At 40.3% G+C, this 18,608-nt stretch overlaps 1 protein-coding gene across 9 annotated transcripts in view; it reads right to left on the bottom strand.

The window, feature by feature from the left end:
• Positions 1 to 401: 401 nt before the first annotated feature.
• The window catches only part of kcnab1b (potassium voltage-gated channel subfamily A regulatory beta subunit 1b), a 58,091-nt gene continuing 39,884 nt past the window's right edge, over positions 402 to 18,608 (bottom strand). For all 9 annotated transcript variants that reach the window (XM_042498077.2, XM_088085407.1, XM_042498076.2 and 6 more), the window contains 8 exons: positions 16,783 to 16,826; positions 10,959 to 11,045; positions 5,452 to 5,537; positions 4,200 to 4,320; positions 4,001 to 4,095; positions 2,307 to 2,427; positions 2,082 to 2,170; positions 402 to 1,995 (listed from right to left, as the gene is read on the bottom strand). In XM_042498077.2, the coding sequence (XP_042354011.1) occupies positions 1,906 to 1,995; positions 2,082 to 2,170; positions 2,307 to 2,427; positions 4,001 to 4,095; positions 4,200 to 4,320; positions 5,452 to 5,537; positions 10,959 to 11,045; positions 16,783 to 16,826 (733 nt within the window). In that variant the 3' untranslated portion in view covers positions 402 to 1,905. The remainder of the gene's footprint in view (positions 1,996 to 2,081; positions 2,171 to 2,306; positions 2,428 to 4,000; positions 4,096 to 4,199; positions 4,321 to 5,451; positions 5,538 to 10,958; positions 11,046 to 16,782; positions 16,827 to 18,608) is intronic.

The raw sequence follows: 18,608 nt of genomic DNA on the forward strand, positions 1-18,608 counted from the left end.
TTTCTTGGAGGTTTAAGTCAGTTTTTTTGCCTTATAATGTTTGTGTTAATGTCTGGATATTTTTAATGTACTGTGCTGCTGGATGATGATGGGTTAACAAACAGGAATGTTTGGTTTGTTATTGGTTAATGTGTCTGAATAATCCCACGAGGGATGGGTCATGTAAATGTCCAGATGCGAAAATAAAATATTCATTTATTCATACTCATAACTTATTCTTTTTACATTGCTGTGTGTGTTTGTGTGTGTGGGTTGTTTTTTTTTTTTACTGATTCGTCTTGTTTGCACTTTACCCTTTGCTGCTGTGATGATGCAAATTTCTCTGCTGTGGGACTAATAAAAGATTATCTTATAAGAATAAAATGTATCCACCCAAACATACTTTTCACAAGTCAAATAAATAATTCACACATTATTTTATTATAAAACAGGAAGACACAGACAAACCCCAACAGCAAACAGCAGTAACTACAGCAGAGTATTTCAAGTCACAGGTTTTTTTTACTGCGGTTTACATTTTAACTCAGCAAACAATAAGTCTACTCTAGCTTTGTTATTTCACTTTGTAAGGGGCAAAAAATTGGAAGGCATCCATTTAGGTTAATTAATAGAAAATAACTATAGATTTTCTAAAACATATCACATGAGAATTATAAGCTCGTTATTAGTATGTACAAATCTGATGAGGGACACAAAATGCATTTTTTTGAACAGACAGAACGTAACCAAGATCATCCCATTATGTAAATCTGGCTTTTTGAAGTTGGGTAAGAGTACCAGGTGCAATGACTGCAGGGGTCCATATGTTGTTGTTTTTTTTTTTTTTTTTAACTGAGTCTCTTAATAGCTACATGGCTTTGTTTGTTAAATTCACAAGCTCCCCCTAAGGAGGACCATCTCCCCAACTTCTACTAGACAAAAGTTTTAATCACAACACAGACTGAAATTAATGAATCAGACATTATCATTACTGACAGAAAGTCTGGCATAGTCCAAATTAAAATGGGTTGAAGGGGCACAAAAGGGAAGTACACTATGCTGTACTTTTGCATAAGTGAAAAAGAAAAAAACAATACAACACAAGGATATGAAGAGCTTATTCTGATATAGCTGCTTAATAAGGAAAATATATATTATATATAACAGTCAGTACAGATGTTTTTTGAAACATATTTTAGTTTTACTTAGCTCTCTTGGTATTCACAACACTGTGAGCAGAATTTCAGTTCATCCAGTACTGAAACAATTCATCATGTTGACAGGCCAGCTCCAGCTGCAATGGGTGGTGTGAGCATATCTCATCCCGTCTGCTGAGAACAGGCCCAATTACACACGTCATGACTGATTTTTTTCTTCACGTCACAAACATCTAGTAAGTCATTTCTCTAACATTGGGTACATTTTGATACACCTTATCTTTTTTCATGTACTTACCGCACTGCCATGAACTTATGTGATACCTACTTTTTGTTTTCTTGACGTAATGACACCCTTATTCAGAAAATCATGACTGTTTGTAACTGGCACATGCTATATTTCAATCAGCTCGATCGTGCAGTAATCTATTTCTCTGTAAAACAATTTTATGCTTCTTTAAATTCCAGCAGCTTCATAGAGTGGAAGATTTTTTCATCCAGAAATCATCTCTCTGGATCTTCTAACTTTTCTTCAGTCCAGTGGCCGGCTGCTTTAGCTGTAGCATGCATGTTTTGTCAAGTAGCTCACTTTATAATATGAGTACTGGTTGATCTTCATACAGACAAGGAGCCAAGCAGAACACATTAGTCACACATACAGTCATACGCGCACACAAGCAAAGTTGGGCACACAGTTACGGCGCCATGGCTGTGAGGAGTGAGCTTTGATAGGCTTTTTCAAGCAAAGTTCTCTAAAACAGGGTCCATCCTAATGGTGGTAGTCCCTTTTACTGTGAGGACGATTTCCGAGTATATGATCGACTTCTGAGGCAATTCCCGCCGTCATCTTTGGAATTACCTGAGGTGCACAAAGCAAAGACAGAGCACACAGTCAGTGCTGTTGGACTCGATCAATTACTTAGTTTTAGGAAGGAATTTTTATACCTGTATGGCTCCCAAGTTCTCTGTTAGCTGGCTTGCATTGGAGGATCCCAGCAGCACTGAGCTCACTCCCTCATTCCTCAGGCACCAGGCTAAAGATCAGGGAGAGGAAGGAGTTTGTACAGTTGTTATTACGATAACACGAGAGCAGACTGTCTGTAAAGAAACACTGTTTTTTTTTATGTCACACGAATGGAGGGTCTTAAGGGTGTTCATGTTGTCCCTTACCTATGGCGAGCTGTGGCAGAGTACAGCTGAGCTTCTCTGCGATATGTGCCAGTTCCTTAAGCTTGGCTTGTTGTTTTCTCCCATCCTCACTCATTATTTTCTCCCTCAACCACTGGTATGGCTGCAGGAGCAGTTACAGAACAAGCATTAGAATCTAATTCAAAATCAGGCAGAAATAACTTCAAAACAGACTGTGTTTAATTGTTGGATGGGAAAAGTTTGGAACACATAAAAGACAGTATAAAAATAATGTACGTAGCCACCGCAACATCACCAGTCGGTTTGTCAACTCCCATTTGAAGCCTGTAATTTGGCCTTTTGGCAGATTTTCACCTTTGTAACAAAAGGTGACCATATCTGGATGAATTTAAACAAGTGAGTTATTTAAAAAAAAAATGGAGAAATCTTTGGAGATCAAACTGTTTTTTATACTACCCCATAAACATGTTTATCTCTGCTGTAAAGTTGTACATATTAACGTACGGGTCTAAAAAGGGGAAGTTCCCCCCTTCCAGTACACCAACATGGGACCTTATTTCAGGGAAACTATGTACAGTAGTTAACAGCAAGAGACAAATACTTTTTTGTTCCAATTTGAATTGTGGCAATTTAAAAGACAATTTTGCAAGTAAAAATAAAAAGGTGCAGCTTATCATAAAATTGTTAGTATAAGTATAAGACTTTGAAAACACATGATTAGAATAAGACAAGTCACGCAGGAGATGTCGTTACTTTGCGTCTCGCTTAAGTTACGATGCCTATATTATTCATACCTGGATGTACTTACACAAGCAACAGATTGTTCTTTTGCTTCCCGACTGATAAAAAGACCAGGAGTCACTGAAAGAAACACATCAGCTAAGATGGTATTACGTTTGTGCTTGAAACACAGCACCTACTTTGCTAACTAGCGGGTGTAGGCGATGTTTACTGTGCTAAATAGTATTACAAACCTATAACAAACTGCGACTTTCATGACTTGCAAAAAGTGTGTTAAATTGACACACATGTACATGTGTAATTCATAGCACATTTCAAATGGGATCAAAATTTCTTTTGACTTTTTCCGTTAACTACAGTGCATATTTTTTTTATAAAAAATAAGGCTCCATGGGGGACACACTGGAAGGGGAGGGACTTTGCCTCTCTATAGGAATTGACTTGCTTTTGGAGCCAGCCTCAAGTGGCTATTTTAGGAACTGCAGTTATTGACACTTCTGTGTTGGCTTCATTCCCCAACCCTGTAGGCTGCCACCATAGACTGAATATATAGATAGATGACATGACCCCACGTACCCCCGCGATGCTTAAGTGAGGTTAAAATATCCGATGATGTCATTGAGAGGTGAAATCTGTGCAGTAGCGATATCCAGAGTGAGGGAGTTCCCACCAAAACACCGTCCAACCAATCGAGAGCAGCCCCACTGAATGTGAGCGGACGGATTGGCAGAAATTGACAGAAACTGTCTTTGGGAAAAACTTATTTGGCGTGTACTTTGAGTTTTTAGTTTGGCCTATGTACCATTCACTAACATTGAGCGGCGGACCTTAGGAACTATACTGCAGTCAGATCAAGATCGAAAAGTCACACTTTGGGGGAAACTGTCATTTTGGTCATTTTTATATACAGTCTATGGTTGCCGCTTGAAACATATAGAAAGTAGGCAGATGGTTAAAATATATATATATGCTACCTTCATTGCGGCTCTGGAGGATTCTGGGACGCCATTTTCATACTTCCCAGTGATGATTCCACAGGCCAAAGGGGACCAAGACACCACACCCACACCTGAGACAGAACAGCAGGCACTGAACAACAGAGTACAAAATCTATCTGAGCCCTAAATCACTTCATAAAGACTTGCCATCAACAAAAACTGACTGTATCCTTACCTATCTTATGGTAGAGCTCTGGCAGCTGAGTTTCTACTTTCTCCCTCTGGTAGAAGTGATACTCTGCCTGCTCACACACTGGTGGAATTAGATTAAACTGCCGGGCCACAGAGTATGCCTCCTAATTAAATGTGAAGAGGGGGATAAAAGGAAAGGGGAGATCTGTTCATGAGATTAGGGAAACACATGTAAACACTGAGCTTTATGTTTAAAGATTTTCTTTTTCTTTCTGCTGTCACTACTCTCTGTATAGCATATTATGTTCCGACATACCAGCTCATTTTGGATTTCATTGCTCTCTTTTAACGTAAAAAGATGTCCTCATAGCATCATTAGTGTAGGCAAAAATGGATATAAACAGTAGATTCTTCATTGCACTCTAGATGTATTTTAATGAGTTTAACCACCGAAAATCTCACATACAGTTGTGTGGGAGTAATTTAGACAGCCAATTTGTTTCTAAATGTGTTTCATAGTATTGAAAAAGTTCTTGCAATAGTAACAGGGATAAACAAAAAGCAATAACATCTATACACCAATCAGTCGCAACATTAAAACCACTAACAGATGAAAAGAATAATATTGATCATCTTGTTATCATGCAATGATCTGTTGGGAAACCTTGGGTCCTGGCATTCATGTGGAGACCACCTGACACACACCATCCACAAAAACACTGTTGCAAACCAAGTACCCCCCCCCCATGGCAACGGCACTCCCCAATGACAGTGGCCTCCTCAGCAGGTGGAACAAGGAACATGACAAAGAGCTTACGGCGTTAACCTGGCCTCTAAATTCCCCAGATCCCAATCCAATTGAGCATCCGTTGGACGTGCCTGTAACCCACCTTGAACCCACACGACTCAAACATCCTAGTGCCAGACACCACAGGACACCCCCCAAAGGGCCTGTGTTCGTGCCTCTACAGATCATGGCCCCCACCATTGATAGGACCTGGCTCTGACCTGTCGAGGGTTGAACATAGGACCTCTGGGGAACTGGTACATCCCACAGATGCTCGATCAGATTGGGATGCCAGGTCATGGCCTTAAGCTCTCTGTCATGATCCTCGGGTCATTCGTTGACACAAGATGATCAAAATTATTCACTTCACTCCTCAGTAGTTTCAATGTTCTGGCTCATCAGCATATATTTCCCAGCCCAAAATGGTGCCCAATTATAAGTCATAGGAAGCGATTTTTCTTCTTTATAACTTGTTGCGAGATGCAAAAAGACATTTTCCTTTACTCACCATGATCTCCATGGCGGACCACCGAGACGTCCCCCAGTACATGGACATCCCCTGGTTGATCACATGCGTCATAGCTCTCACTATTTCTGTAAAACAAAGTGTGAAAGAGCAGATATTGTACATTATCAATAACCCAACAGCGGATGGCGCCACAATTTCAACTTTTATATAACCAGCAGGGATACCTTTTTGAAAACCCTGTTTATTTTAAGATCTGTGTGCAACATCTTAACTTGCATTATTTTTACATAATAACAACAAATGGACCCCTACACTCTGGAATTCTCTTCCCGAGGAGACTAGGCTTGCACATTACCTGTTTTTAAGTTGTTGCTTAAAACATAATTTTATAGTCAAGCTTTTCCTTTAAATGACTGATTTGTATGGTTTTGAGATGTAACTTTTGTGTTTTATTTACTTTTGTTCTACTACTGTCTTGCTCTTAACATTATTTTAATTGTGACTGCACATTTCTTTGTTTTATTATTATGCACTTTGTAAAACACTTTGTAACTTTGCTTACATAAGTGCTATATAATTAATAATAATAACATCAAACAGGATACGTAGATTAATTTGTTGTTGTTTTTCATCAGAGAAGAACACAGTGAAGTACAAGAAATGCATAAAGGCCTTGGTAAAACATGAAACATGAAAAAAATGTATTCAGCCTCTTTGCGAGAAAAACTTGAGTTTAACTCATGTGTAAACATATTGTCTTTGCTGGGATCATGTACTTAATGTGGCCAAATGCTGCAGGGGTTAAATGAGAAGACTCAGCCAACCTTGACAGAGTGTTGCTTGTGCAGTTGAACAAATCAGTTTAGTTACAGCTCTAGGGGTTGAAATCAGCCACAGTGGCCTGTAGTGGTTGTGTATTTGGGCCCGAGGATACAGCAAGGAAATAACGGTGGGTGGAATAGTTGATAAGCAAAATTGTTTTTAATAAGAACTGTAAAGTTCTTTCTCAAAGGAGCTTTTTAACCAAGTAAGTCTCACATAGGAGCAGGAAATATGGAAATATTATTTGGAATGTGTGTCTGTTGTACGCCGTGTGCAAACTCTCTAATTACTGAGGAAAACAAAAACAAGGCGATAAAGTAATTTATGTGATTACTTTAGTCTATAATTGCTTGCTTCAGACTTTAACCGCACTTAAAATGCATTAATGAAACATGTCCTGCTTTAACACAAAGTAAAATTTAGAATGCAGGAAAAGAATGGGGGTGAGTGAAAACGAGGGTGAAGAGATGAGACCACAGCAGAGTGTGATTAAAAAAGAGCGATTCCTTTTCATCAGTAGTTCTCTCTCTGGACCAGAATGTAGCGCAGTGAGAGACAGAGAGCAAGTGTGTGCGTGTGTGTATGTGGGTGAAGCAGGTGGGAGGGTAGAGGAATAACAGTGCATCTGCTCCATAAGGCAGAGAGGGAGGGAGAGAGTTAGAGATGTAATGACTGAGGGAAAAATTATGAACCAAGTAGGAACCTCGGAGGCGCCTGTGGTTCATGAGAGTTTGTGAGTATATGAATAATCCACCCTCTATGACAACTTGACAACTTGATCCACAGCAACATCCGAGCTTACCTACTGGCCAGTCTTAACATAAATTTCCTTCTCACGAGGCCGCGGTGACTCATCAACTGCACCAGCAGATGCCACACTGAGTGAAGTGCTCAGGTGAGATTTCCAGCATCAGCACCCCACTCACATTAGCCCACTGTGGGTTTTCAAGGAGGTGATGTGGGTGAAGTTGTGGGCACATGCAGGGTGCTGTGTGCATGTATGAATAACACGTGCTGCATTAATATGCTCTTGAATGTGTGAGATTGGTGAACAATTTAGATGAGAGGATTGCACGCACTTTTACATCTGTACAGGGAACATCTATAGCCAGTAGCCAGATGACTTAGTTTAGCACAAAAGCTGGAAACAGGGGAAACAGCAAGTCTGGCTCTTTCTTAAGACAACAAAATTCCCCTACCAGCACCTCTTAAGCTCACTAATTACAACATTATATCTCCTGGAGCCAGACAATTATCAAGGAAGTTACTGCACTGACCAAGAAACGGACACACACATAACCCAACAAGATATAACATGTTAATTAGTGACTGTAAAAAGGTGCTGTTGGGCAGATTTTGTAACCTTTATATCAGAGGTTGGCAACCATTATTATCAAAAGGCCAAACAAACAAAAAAATCTGTCTGGAGCCGCTTAGCATATTTAAGCTCGGTAAAGAAGGTACCAAACCTGTTAAGCCTAAATTAACCTATCAGCATTACTGATGGGTCTACATCAGCATTAATTTATACACTTTACCACAAGGTGGGGACTCTGCAGTGGGCTATTTAGTATTATTTCGCAGTTTAACTTGCAGCTAAGTAGTGAAAGCAAATCAATCCGTAAACGCACTTTTAAGTATTTCCACCTAGACTTATCCTTTTATTGGATTTTGAATGTATAGCTAGCCCAGCTAGAGACATTCAATACTAGCCACCGCTACTGAGGGTCAGCAAAATTTAGAGGAAAAGGCACCAGGCTGCAGACATATGATGGACATTGTAGTATACAAAATGTTAATGCATTGTTTTTTTTTGGTGTATTGGCTACAGTTTTGCGACTGGGGAATGTAAGAATCACTTCTGTACGACAACATAAAAAAAAGAAATTTTGCAAAAAAAGAAAGAAAGAAAGAATGAGAAAAGAAAGACAGAAAGTTATTCATTTCCATGTATTTTTTTCTATCTATCTATCCATCTATCTGTATATCTGTCTATCTATCTGCAGACACTGCATAGAAAAAAGTGCTCATGTAGGGAATAAGCATGAATCTGTTGTTGGCTTTAACTTTCATCTGCAATATTGTTTACGACAATTCCTGCACAGTATACCTTTAAATGCAAATTTGCAAAGTCCCAATATCAGCCCGTCCTTGAAGCACTCCACTGAGTCAGGAGCATTTGGTCAACTCCAGCCAGCAGGTATGACAGTGCCTTTCTGCAGAGTGCATCGAGGAATAAATCGACACACACTGATATCCATACTGGTCTGGGGCAGATGTCTCTGTGGATGCTTAGCTGGCTATGTGGGAGTTCCTTTACTGGGAGGTGGTACTCATTTTTAAGCAAATGTTGATCCTCCTCATGCATACACATGGGCGGTGATCAATATGTCACACCACAGGGGATTTTCAATGGCCTTTTCTCAGTTCTATGGTCGTGGGAAAGAAGGTTTTGAATGTGTAGCCAAGAGGAAGATAAGTATCGAGGTACTGAGTGGGTGAGATGATCCTGCATGCTGCTCTTTATTGCTGAACATTTGAGGAGGGAGGTGATATCCTGGCACTAGAAGGAATGTCCTGACTGGGTTTGTGTTCAGTATGCTGTGGCAGTACCATTTTATTCGCTCTTGGCTGGAGGGATTGTTATAAAGTCTATTTATTGATGCCATGTCTGCTCTTTCATTCTGCCTGTTCATCCCGCTCATTCACTTCGTCTGGGGGATTTCTTATTCAGGTGATTGAATGGATTCAATTTGCAGCATATTGCTCTGTCAAATATGAAAAAATGATGCTGAGTGACTGGTTGGCAACACTGAGCCAAGATTTAAGTTTACTCTCCAGGCTATGGTATACCTATTAAAACAATGAGTCGTCAATGGCGCAGATGCTTCTCCTGGAGGCACATTTTCATCAAACCTACTACAATGTTAGTGCTTTATGAACTACACTATTTGGCAACATGTGAGATGAAATCCCAGCTTGGCCTTTAACTCCTCAGGGGGAAACTTCTGTACAGTCTCATCACTATAAGTGACAGACGCAGCAGTAAAGAGCAGTGGAGAAAATGAAAGGGGAGTCAGATATTTATGACACAAGTTGGGCCTCTTAGACTGGATGTAAGCCAAAAGAAGATGCAAGTCAAGAACAAGTAGGGGAGAGAAAAAGGGACACAGAAAGAGAAGGATGAGAGGTCGGGAGAAGGAAAGCAGTGACGGTAACAAAGGGAGACTCTGCAGCCATGACATCACTTCTTTGTCCCCTAGGGGACACGCATTGTCTCACACAAAGTCGGAAGCAGTTAAGGTCACACGAACAAAACACAAATTTAACACAGATGCATGCACACACACCTGTTAGTTTTCTAGTTATCATATCTTGATACGACATTGGGAGCTCAAGTGGATTTTTCCTGCACGCTGCAATGCTCTTAATCCTGTCTTTCAGGAACATGTGGGTGTATGAATCAATATCTTAGACATGCACATAACAAGTCCGATGAACTGCAAATGCCCACAGAGATGTAGAAGTCCCACGTGTTTGCATGTTAGCTTTGCTACTTCATCCCCTGGAGAAGCTATTTAGAAAGTCTCAGTGAACAAGGAGGATACAGTTTTGTCTGTACACGGAGCCCCGCTCTCTCTGAAGTTGTTAAAAGTGACCGACCCTCTACACAGTGATTAATGACAGTGGCCTTGCTCCACTGTAATGAAGGATGAAAAAAAATCCGCACATGGTTTTACGCTGATTAATGGAGCGACCGTGTGGTGGAGCTGCTGAAAGCCAAACAGCCTATGTGTCTTTATATTTGTCTTTTCTCTCTGTGCAGTTTTTTATCATCCCACCAGACTCCCAATCAATCAATCCATCAATCAGATCAGACTTGTCTACATCAGTTGTCAATGCTGAAGCGACTTTATCTGCAGAGACAGGTAACTAGAAGATTTGATGGAGCAGGCTGCAGGGTCTGCCTGCCAGTCACCAGTACTACCAGTGACAGCGACACCCAGGGAACGATAAGTATGACAGATTGGCCTCCCACAGTCTGCTGGCTCACAGAGGAGGATGCATGGGGGGCAAAGGGGACAGACTGGAAAATCTTTAAGTGAGCCCAGTGAGAGTCCATCCTTTTAGCCAAATACTACCTGTGGACAAGGGTTAGGATCGGATAGAAGAGGGGCCCAAGGATCTGTGATGGCTTCATCACAAAGGAGAAGTAATCGAGGAAGAAACTGGAAGTGTGTAAAAGAAATAAATGGTCACATAAGGTAGATCTTTGGGAAAGTGAGCACTGGAGTGTTAAAAGAAAGGAGCGCACAGTAGGGCTTGTATCTAGTGAGACCAGCCCAAAAATACACCAGCTTCCCCCCGGAGGGGCTAGATAATCCTGCTTCTGAAGAGCAGGCAGGGCCAGGAGCGGGTGTAGCTCAGAGACCCTGTGGAAACTAGTGATCCCACAGAGACGGAAAGAGAACAAGAGGGAGAGTGGTAGACTAAAATAGAGGATGAGAGATGAGGCAAGACTGTCAGATTACTTGAAATGTGTGTATGTGGACACACACACACACACACATACACAACCACAAAGACAAACCCCTTCGGTCAAAGGCAAAGGTCACCGGTCCGGTGAGGGCAGCGGTCTTGTCAGTATTTCTCACCTTCTCATGTTACAGAACAACATGCATTGTCCTTACCAGACCCCCCCGGCCTGGTCAGCCATCACTCACCCTCCATGGGAGTGTTGCTGTCTGGCCGGTTGGCAAAAACCACGTCCACATACTCGAGCTGCATCCTCTGGAGGGAGCCCCTTAAACCTGAAGGTAAAGGAGAGAGAAGGTCGAAAAAAATGTGAAGTACAGCATGAGAACGAAGAAAACAATAAACGAGAGTCATGAGCATTTGTGTGGTCCTGGAATAGATGTGTTATCAACCATAGCGTTAACACATCAATAAATATTTCTAATTTCCAAAAGGGTGATTTGATACACTTGAAATAAGGATTCAACATAGCCGACATAAGCCCAGAGTATCATCCTCCTACTAATAAATACTTTTGTTAATACCAGAGGACCAAGGAGACTTATTATGGTATATTTTAGAAGTAGAAAATCTTGTCCCGTGACACTTTTGGACACGGACATGTCAGCCTGAATCTGCAGGGTAAGAGTGATAATCACCGTTTGCATGTATCACCCTCCAATTCTTTTTGCTATTTATTCAACACTGTTGCTATAGGAATAACTTTACACTAAAACTGGTTTGTTTGCAGCATGCTTAAACCTGCAATGACTGATTATTCTGCCACCGTCAGTTGTTAAAGCAACAGTAGGTAACTTTTTAAACAATGTGACTGAAAAGGTTTTTTTTTCATTTATAACTTTTACTACATCTTGGCAGAAAATCAGTGAAATAAATCATGCTGCTCTGCCATCTTAGTGCTCCTAATGGCATTTGCAATAATCCCCAAAACATCCTATTAGAGCTGAGAAACTTCTTACACAGTTGTTTATCATGTCAATCACTGCTCGTGAACTGATCAAATATACGTCAAGATTCTCTGACTGCATTGCCTATCTCTTGCCTCTTATGTCTGTCATAAACTTATTTAAGTGTATTTTTTAGCTGTACCATGGGAATGTTTTTCTCCAGCCAGTGGGCAGTGCTTGGTTTTGGCTTGACTGTTGTAAACATGGCAGTCGGGTCACAAACATTTTCATTTCAAAGTTAAAACAGTACACTGAAAGATGTTTCTGTGACAATTATATAAAAATAACTTCAAACTTAAATAACTTTTGCCCTCTTTTTACGAAAGGCCTGTGATTGGCAGAAGTTTCCTGTCCCGGGCTAGATTTTCTAAAGCCTGAAAACAGAGTGTTCATGCAGAGGTCTGATGCCAATGATGCCAAAATTAAACGGCCTATTCTAGCTTTAATAGAAGAATATTCTCTATAGCTGCTTTAACCTCGATATCTGTGATGGTGCCTCACTCACGGGAACAAAACCCAAATAAGATGTATTTAAGAGCACAGGTATTCTCTATTCCTTTAAACTATGGCATCAGCTAATAATAAAATAAAATAAATAAATAAAATAAAGGGTGAGTTAGATCCTGGGGGATTTAAAGTCAGCATGTTCGTAAACATGGCAAAGTGACAGTTGACCACATGTGACTCAAAGCCCGCCAGCTGCATCTGGCCTGGCACAACTTTGATCCAGCTCACACGTGAATCTGAGTCGTCATATTCCATGTGGTTTTACCTTGTAGCAGTCATGGTCACGTGACTGTAAGGACCACTGCCAAACAACTAAATACTGTAAACGTAAATACTGCATTGTATGCAAAGGAAATGCAGCCATTATCACCTCACGTACTAAACTGCCCCATTAACCCTTTGAAAGCTGGAGCAACATCACTTTTCTTGTGCTGGTCTCAGACACCTTTCATAAATATTTAAACCTTTGAACCCAGAGCAAATATGTGTGATCTCTTTCAAAACATGGAGAAAAGGGCAATGAGCAACTTGGTAAGAACTGTTCCACTAACATATTTTTAAAAAGCTGGAAAAAATGTCTAAAAAAATAAACGGGGGAAAATTTAACATTTTACAGAATTATTGTTATTTGTAAGTTTTCTTGTTGTAGTTGTTCAAGTGTTAGTGTAAGTGTTTCAACTTTTAAATTCTTTTTTGTTTGTAATTTTCTGGTATTTTTTTGGCTGTCCTTTATACAGATTTCTTGCAAAAATTATGAGTCATTAATTTTTTTGTTGCTCATTGCCCTCTTCTCACATGTTTGAAAGAAATTAAGCCAATTCACTCAGGTTTCAAAGGGTTTAATGTCAAACAATTGACCATTTAATATAACAAGAGATAACCGGCTGGGTGCTCATTTATAAAGAAGCAAACTCTGCGTTTTTGTGATGATTCTAAATATAAGAAGTAGCTCTTCTGCTTCCAGAGTTAGATAGGTTAATCCAAAGTCTCTGAAGTTTTTCGTTCTCAGTTTAATCACTGAATTCTTATCGGCTTTATGGCCGCAAACGGTAAAGCTGCTATTAGCCTCAGGACATGGTTCGCTAAGATGACTCAGGTTTTGTTAATAGACCTTTTTAAAGCAGACATTTTGACTGGTCGTGGCAGGGAAAAGCACAGGTGTAAGTAATAGCATTAATCATGGCTCCACTCCATTAAAACGACCCAGTAAGTCAGGACACTGAGCATGCATGCATGCAGAACTGAACACCTGATTGGAATTCAGCCATTTCTTATGTAATTAGTTACACCTGTGCTCTTTCTGCTGTCACCTTAAAATCTCTTTTATATTTGAAACAGCATGCAGCACATTACAAAACTCAAACTGTTGAAATAATGGACTTAACTGTATTAAGTTTTTCTGTTTAAATCAAAGCATGACTAGCTCATTTTAAAGAAAGAGGACATTAATATTCTTCCTTTAAAAAAAAATATTAATAAGCAATTAAATGAACTGTTACTCAATTTGTTACACTCAGGGATTTTACTGCTGCAGGGTTACTCCACTGAAACTGTTCTGATTGGACCTTGAAATTGTACGATTTTTTTTTCATACTCTAACGTAGAATTTTGTATTTCCTGCAAAAAAAACCCCCACATTTTGTAAGATCAGTCACTACTTTGTTTTCTTTAACCCATCATATCCCGATATCCTTTACAGGGAGGACAGATTCAGAGTTAACATGGAGGTTGAACCAGCGGCTCTCAACTAATGGTGCTTACTCCATGAACAGTGCTAAATAACAACAATGTTAACCAGCGGGAAACCAGAGGGTGGGCGCTACGCTGCTGCGATACTGCCATCCCAATATCAGCGTATAAGTGCAGTTCAGAGAGATGATGATGAGCTAGCCAGTGGGATACACACATGCAGTATGCACAGGCGGCTGGACCGGCTTACCCAGCCTCTTCTCATTTCGAAGTCACGAAATACTGTCGCTTTTGCAGTGATTTTGGTGAAAGATCCTGACGGCAAAAAGCCAGACAGCCGGATGGTACCTGCTGCGACAGCATAATACGCAGACAGGCCGCATCAGCTGCCGGTAATGATGTAATGAAAGTAGCACAAAGGTCTCTACAGGGCAGGCGAGAGGGGCGGTGGATGGATCCAACAGGCCTTTCATGGGCTTCATTCTCTGCTCAGGACACCATTACTTGTGCTACATTCAGATGCCTTTTTGCAAGCATTTAAACCTCTGAAACATGAGAAAATTGGTTGTATTTCTTTCAAAAACACAGGAAAAACATATTGAGCAACTTGGCTGTCTATGTTGCAATTTTTCTCTTTTTTATTCTTTAATAAAACATGACAAAAATGGATTATTAGATATTATTAAAATAGAGAGAAAAAATATATTTTTAAAATTATGTTAAAGAAAGAAAAACACTTTCTAGATCATTTTCTTGCTTGTTTTTTGTTAGTTTGTGTTTTTACTGTACTTTTTTGTGCTTATTTTCAGGTAATTTTCTTGCAAGTTTTTACTAAATTGTTACCCTCGATGTTTTAGAAAGAAATTAAGCCGATTTGCTCAGGTGTCAAAGGGTTAATGCTCTGATCATTGCAGGGCATTTAAATACAAAAAGTGACTTAAAATGCAACTTGACAGCTTAGCCTTCTTGTTGTTCAAATCCTAAATTAAATATAATCTGTTAAAATTGAAAGACCCCACACATTTATTATTGAAATAATGGAACTATTCTGATTAACATTTATAAATTTTAGGCTGCTGTCAGAATCACTTCTTTGCCCCTTTTACAAAGCTACAATACCATCATTTTCAGGACAGAAATACTTGTCTCATTTGATTAACAAGAATATTAAAAGGTCAAGCAGTGCTTAAGTTAATCAGTGTAAAGCTGAGTTAACACCACTACCTCCTGGTAAGAAGATATATGTGGGAAAAGACATGCATCTGTGCAAACTTTTATCCTTGTTACATAAATGAATCCTGTTTTGACAGGTAGGAAAGGAGCCAAACAACCCAAAGCTGAAAATATGATACGAAAGATGAGGGCTTAGAAAAAAGACTGCGCTCATTTCTCACTCTCTCAGCTTTCGTTATTCGTCGGAAGTGAAGCACCGTACAGTGAGGAGAGGATGAGAGATGGCAACAAAGTATTGTGAGCAGATCATTTACACACAGAGAAGACCTGATGAAAGATGAAGACTGAATACAAGGGACTGTCACAAAGGAGGACAGCGGAGTAATAGAGAGACAAAGCAAAAGACACTCTCGCGCTCTTGAGTATGTGTGAGTGTGCATGGCAGATTAGTGCCAGAGGCTTCATCATTGCCCGCTAATCCCAGCTGAGAGTTCTGCTCTCCCAGTCGCCCTTCCAACCACTTATTCTTCCCTCTGTCATCTGCACTCCCACGATCCCAGAAACACCCATTACATGGATCCTAATCTGAGCCTGCACCGTCATCCGGAGCAGTTTCCGCTGTCTCGTGGATTAACTGGAGTTTACCGACTGTGAAGGAAGTCTATTTTTGGAACTGAGAAAAGATGCTGAACAACAAAGCTATTCCACTGGCATCTGCAATGAATTATGCATTTAATTATGCGTTCTACGAAAGTCTCTTTGAAATGATGAAATAATCAGGGAATTTCTTTGTCCTGTGAGGAAAATGCTAAACACGTGCTGACTGCTGAAGAGACTTTGACATCTACTTGCCCCTCAGAGTTCATTGGCAGTGCTGACTGCTGCCGTTAATCATTGCTTTTGACTTCCCATCACTCCTAGTAAATGTCACTTAACCAATCAAATGGTTCATTGACTGGCCTGTGGTGGAATATACAACCAGTAGTGAGTATGATAGTGTCGGTAACTCAGCCAATTTATTGCCCTGTGGTGACATCTGCCACACTAGTAGTGACAGGAACACTGCACCTTTCTCTCTCTGCTACCTACCATCTGGACCAGCTTTAGCTAATTGGGGGTGCCACCTTTGCTTCCGTGTTCCCACTCTGCACCCTTCTCCTCCAGCCTTTTCTATGTATATCCCCTTTTCTCTTGTTTGGGGGAAAAGTTGCAGAGGCTGTGTTGAATGTTAATAATGTGGGAGAGTGCTGAGTCACTGCAGAAGGTGCATTGCGCTGTGGACAGTATGGCGAGTTGTTAGGGAATTGGGGTGGAGCGGGCCAATGGGATGAGAGAGGTGTGTCATTGTAAGCTTGAGCGAAGCCATAAGTCTTCTAAAAATGGAGAGAAGTGTCTGAGGATGTTAGGTAGCTTGAAGTACACTAGGTTGCAACAGTTTCTTAAAAACACCTGTAAAGGTATTATGACAGATAACACAAAACATCTGGTGAGGTTTGATGTACCATCTGCAAATACAACTTTCAAATTCAGCTGGGTGCACATGCTGATAAAAATCAAAGAGCAGAGAAAAGACACAGACAGGAGGAGAGAGGCGGAGGAAAAGAGATAAAAGAGGGAGATTACAGGAGTGCGGCGGGGCTGCGAGTGATGGGGTGATGTGAAGGACAAAGCAGCGGAGAGGAAATCGACTTGTTACCTTCGATGATGTGCTTTCTGTTGAGGCCTCTCTCCGTCTCCGCTCTGCAACAGGAGGGAGAGAGGAGCATGTCAGCACACATGCATACACACATTCATCTTCCAAATCTCGTGAATTGAAGCAGATCATTTAACATGCCAAATGAACGCCTGCATAAACGACCAACAAATCACATTCAAATACACCCACTCTATAGAACAAACTGTGCAGCGGGCAAACACAAGGCTGGTTGTCACTTTCTGTCCTGCGATTTGACGATGGCTTTGCAGTTGGCAGCACTTTGGTGATTTGCAGGTGAAAATATATTGATGCAAAAACTAGACAATCACTTAGTTGAATATGTAGCTTTTAAATGCAGGGAACATAAAGTACATTTACTCAAGTACTTTTCTTGATCAATTCCATTTTCATCTTTATACTCTAAACTGGATAGAGAGAAATCTTATGCTTTTAAAGGGACCTGTTACCTGTTGTCCTGTTTATCAAACTAGATTGTTTTTGTTTGAGTTGCTGATTGTCGGAGATATCAGCCGTAGAGATGTCTGCCTTCTCTCCAATGTAATGGAACTAGATGGCACTCAATTTGTGATGCTTAAAGTGCCAAAACTCAACAGCAATGTCTCTTTCTAAAAATCATGACCTGGTTACTCAAGATAATCCACAGACCTTGTTGTGAACAGCTTCATGTAGGAACTATTTTCTTTCTAATAAACTACATCCACCACCCAACATGCAGATGGAAGCATGTACTCATGGACGAGAGGCTTGTGCTTGTTGCTTGTGTTTGTCATTGCTAAACATTTCACATTCTAAAACAGTGTTTTATCAAAGTAAGTCTTCATAGTATAGTAGTTTGATGTAGCACCACTCATCTTCAATATAAAAATGCCTCTTTCGGGCCAATAATCTATCGTACTCAGAGAGAAGCCAGTCTATACTTTTGTTGCATATGTACAATGTTAAACCTCTGAGCTTTTATTAATAGAACTTCTACTTGAAGGTCATGTGGTATTTTTATATTCATTTTAACCTGATTTTATTGATATTATGGCTAATTTGCGCAACAAGTTTTAAACACAAAACTAAAATCTACTTCTAAAGTTGAGTCGAGGCTTAATTAGTTATTTACACATCCAGCCAATATAGAGCAACATTCATTTGGATTCGAATTTCTGTTTGCCTGACAAAGTAAGTCCAACTTCACTCTCTTATAAGATCTACTTTGGTCCCCACTAAATCCCCAAAGGCTCAGTAGCTAAATACTGCTCTATGTTCACTAGCTAGAAGCTAACTTTTTCTGACATGTAGCGCTGAGCACAAAGTGTACAGTGAGTTGTTAAAAGCTATTTTACTCAAAACAACTGCTGGTGGGTCCAAAAATGCTGCTGATAAGAGTCGTGAGTGTCAACCAAAACAGTGACGCTATGAGCCGTAAAACCAGAACACCTTCAAATCTCCAAAACTGTGCTTCAGTGATTTGTCAGTGGCCCCACCTGCGTTCACTCAGTCACTTTCAGATTTTCCCCATGCCTGCATTTTCCTTTTACATGCAGTTTCTTTGTTTTCTTTCTGCTCTAGAGTTTTAGTATTTGCTCCGTTGTCTGATATTTTGTGTTGCTCTTGCTCCATTTCACACTCTATTTCTACTTCCCTCCTTCCTGCGGCGTTCCATCCTTTAGGGCTATAATAATGCATTACAAACACAAGAACATGCTGCCCCTCCTCCGTATTACCATGTCTTTTTACCTTTTGTGCAAGAGGGTAGGGAAGCACAATGGAGAATAAAGTGTGCAAATATCTAGTGCTTGTTTGGGAGGTGAGATGCT

Source organism: Plectropomus leopardus, chromosome 12 (assembly GCF_026936395.1).
Source record: "Plectropomus leopardus strain MGB_pleo_1.0 chromosome 12, ASM2693639v1, whole genome shotgun sequence".
Lineage (NCBI taxonomy): Eukaryota > Metazoa > Chordata > Actinopteri > Perciformes > Serranidae > Plectropomus > Plectropomus leopardus.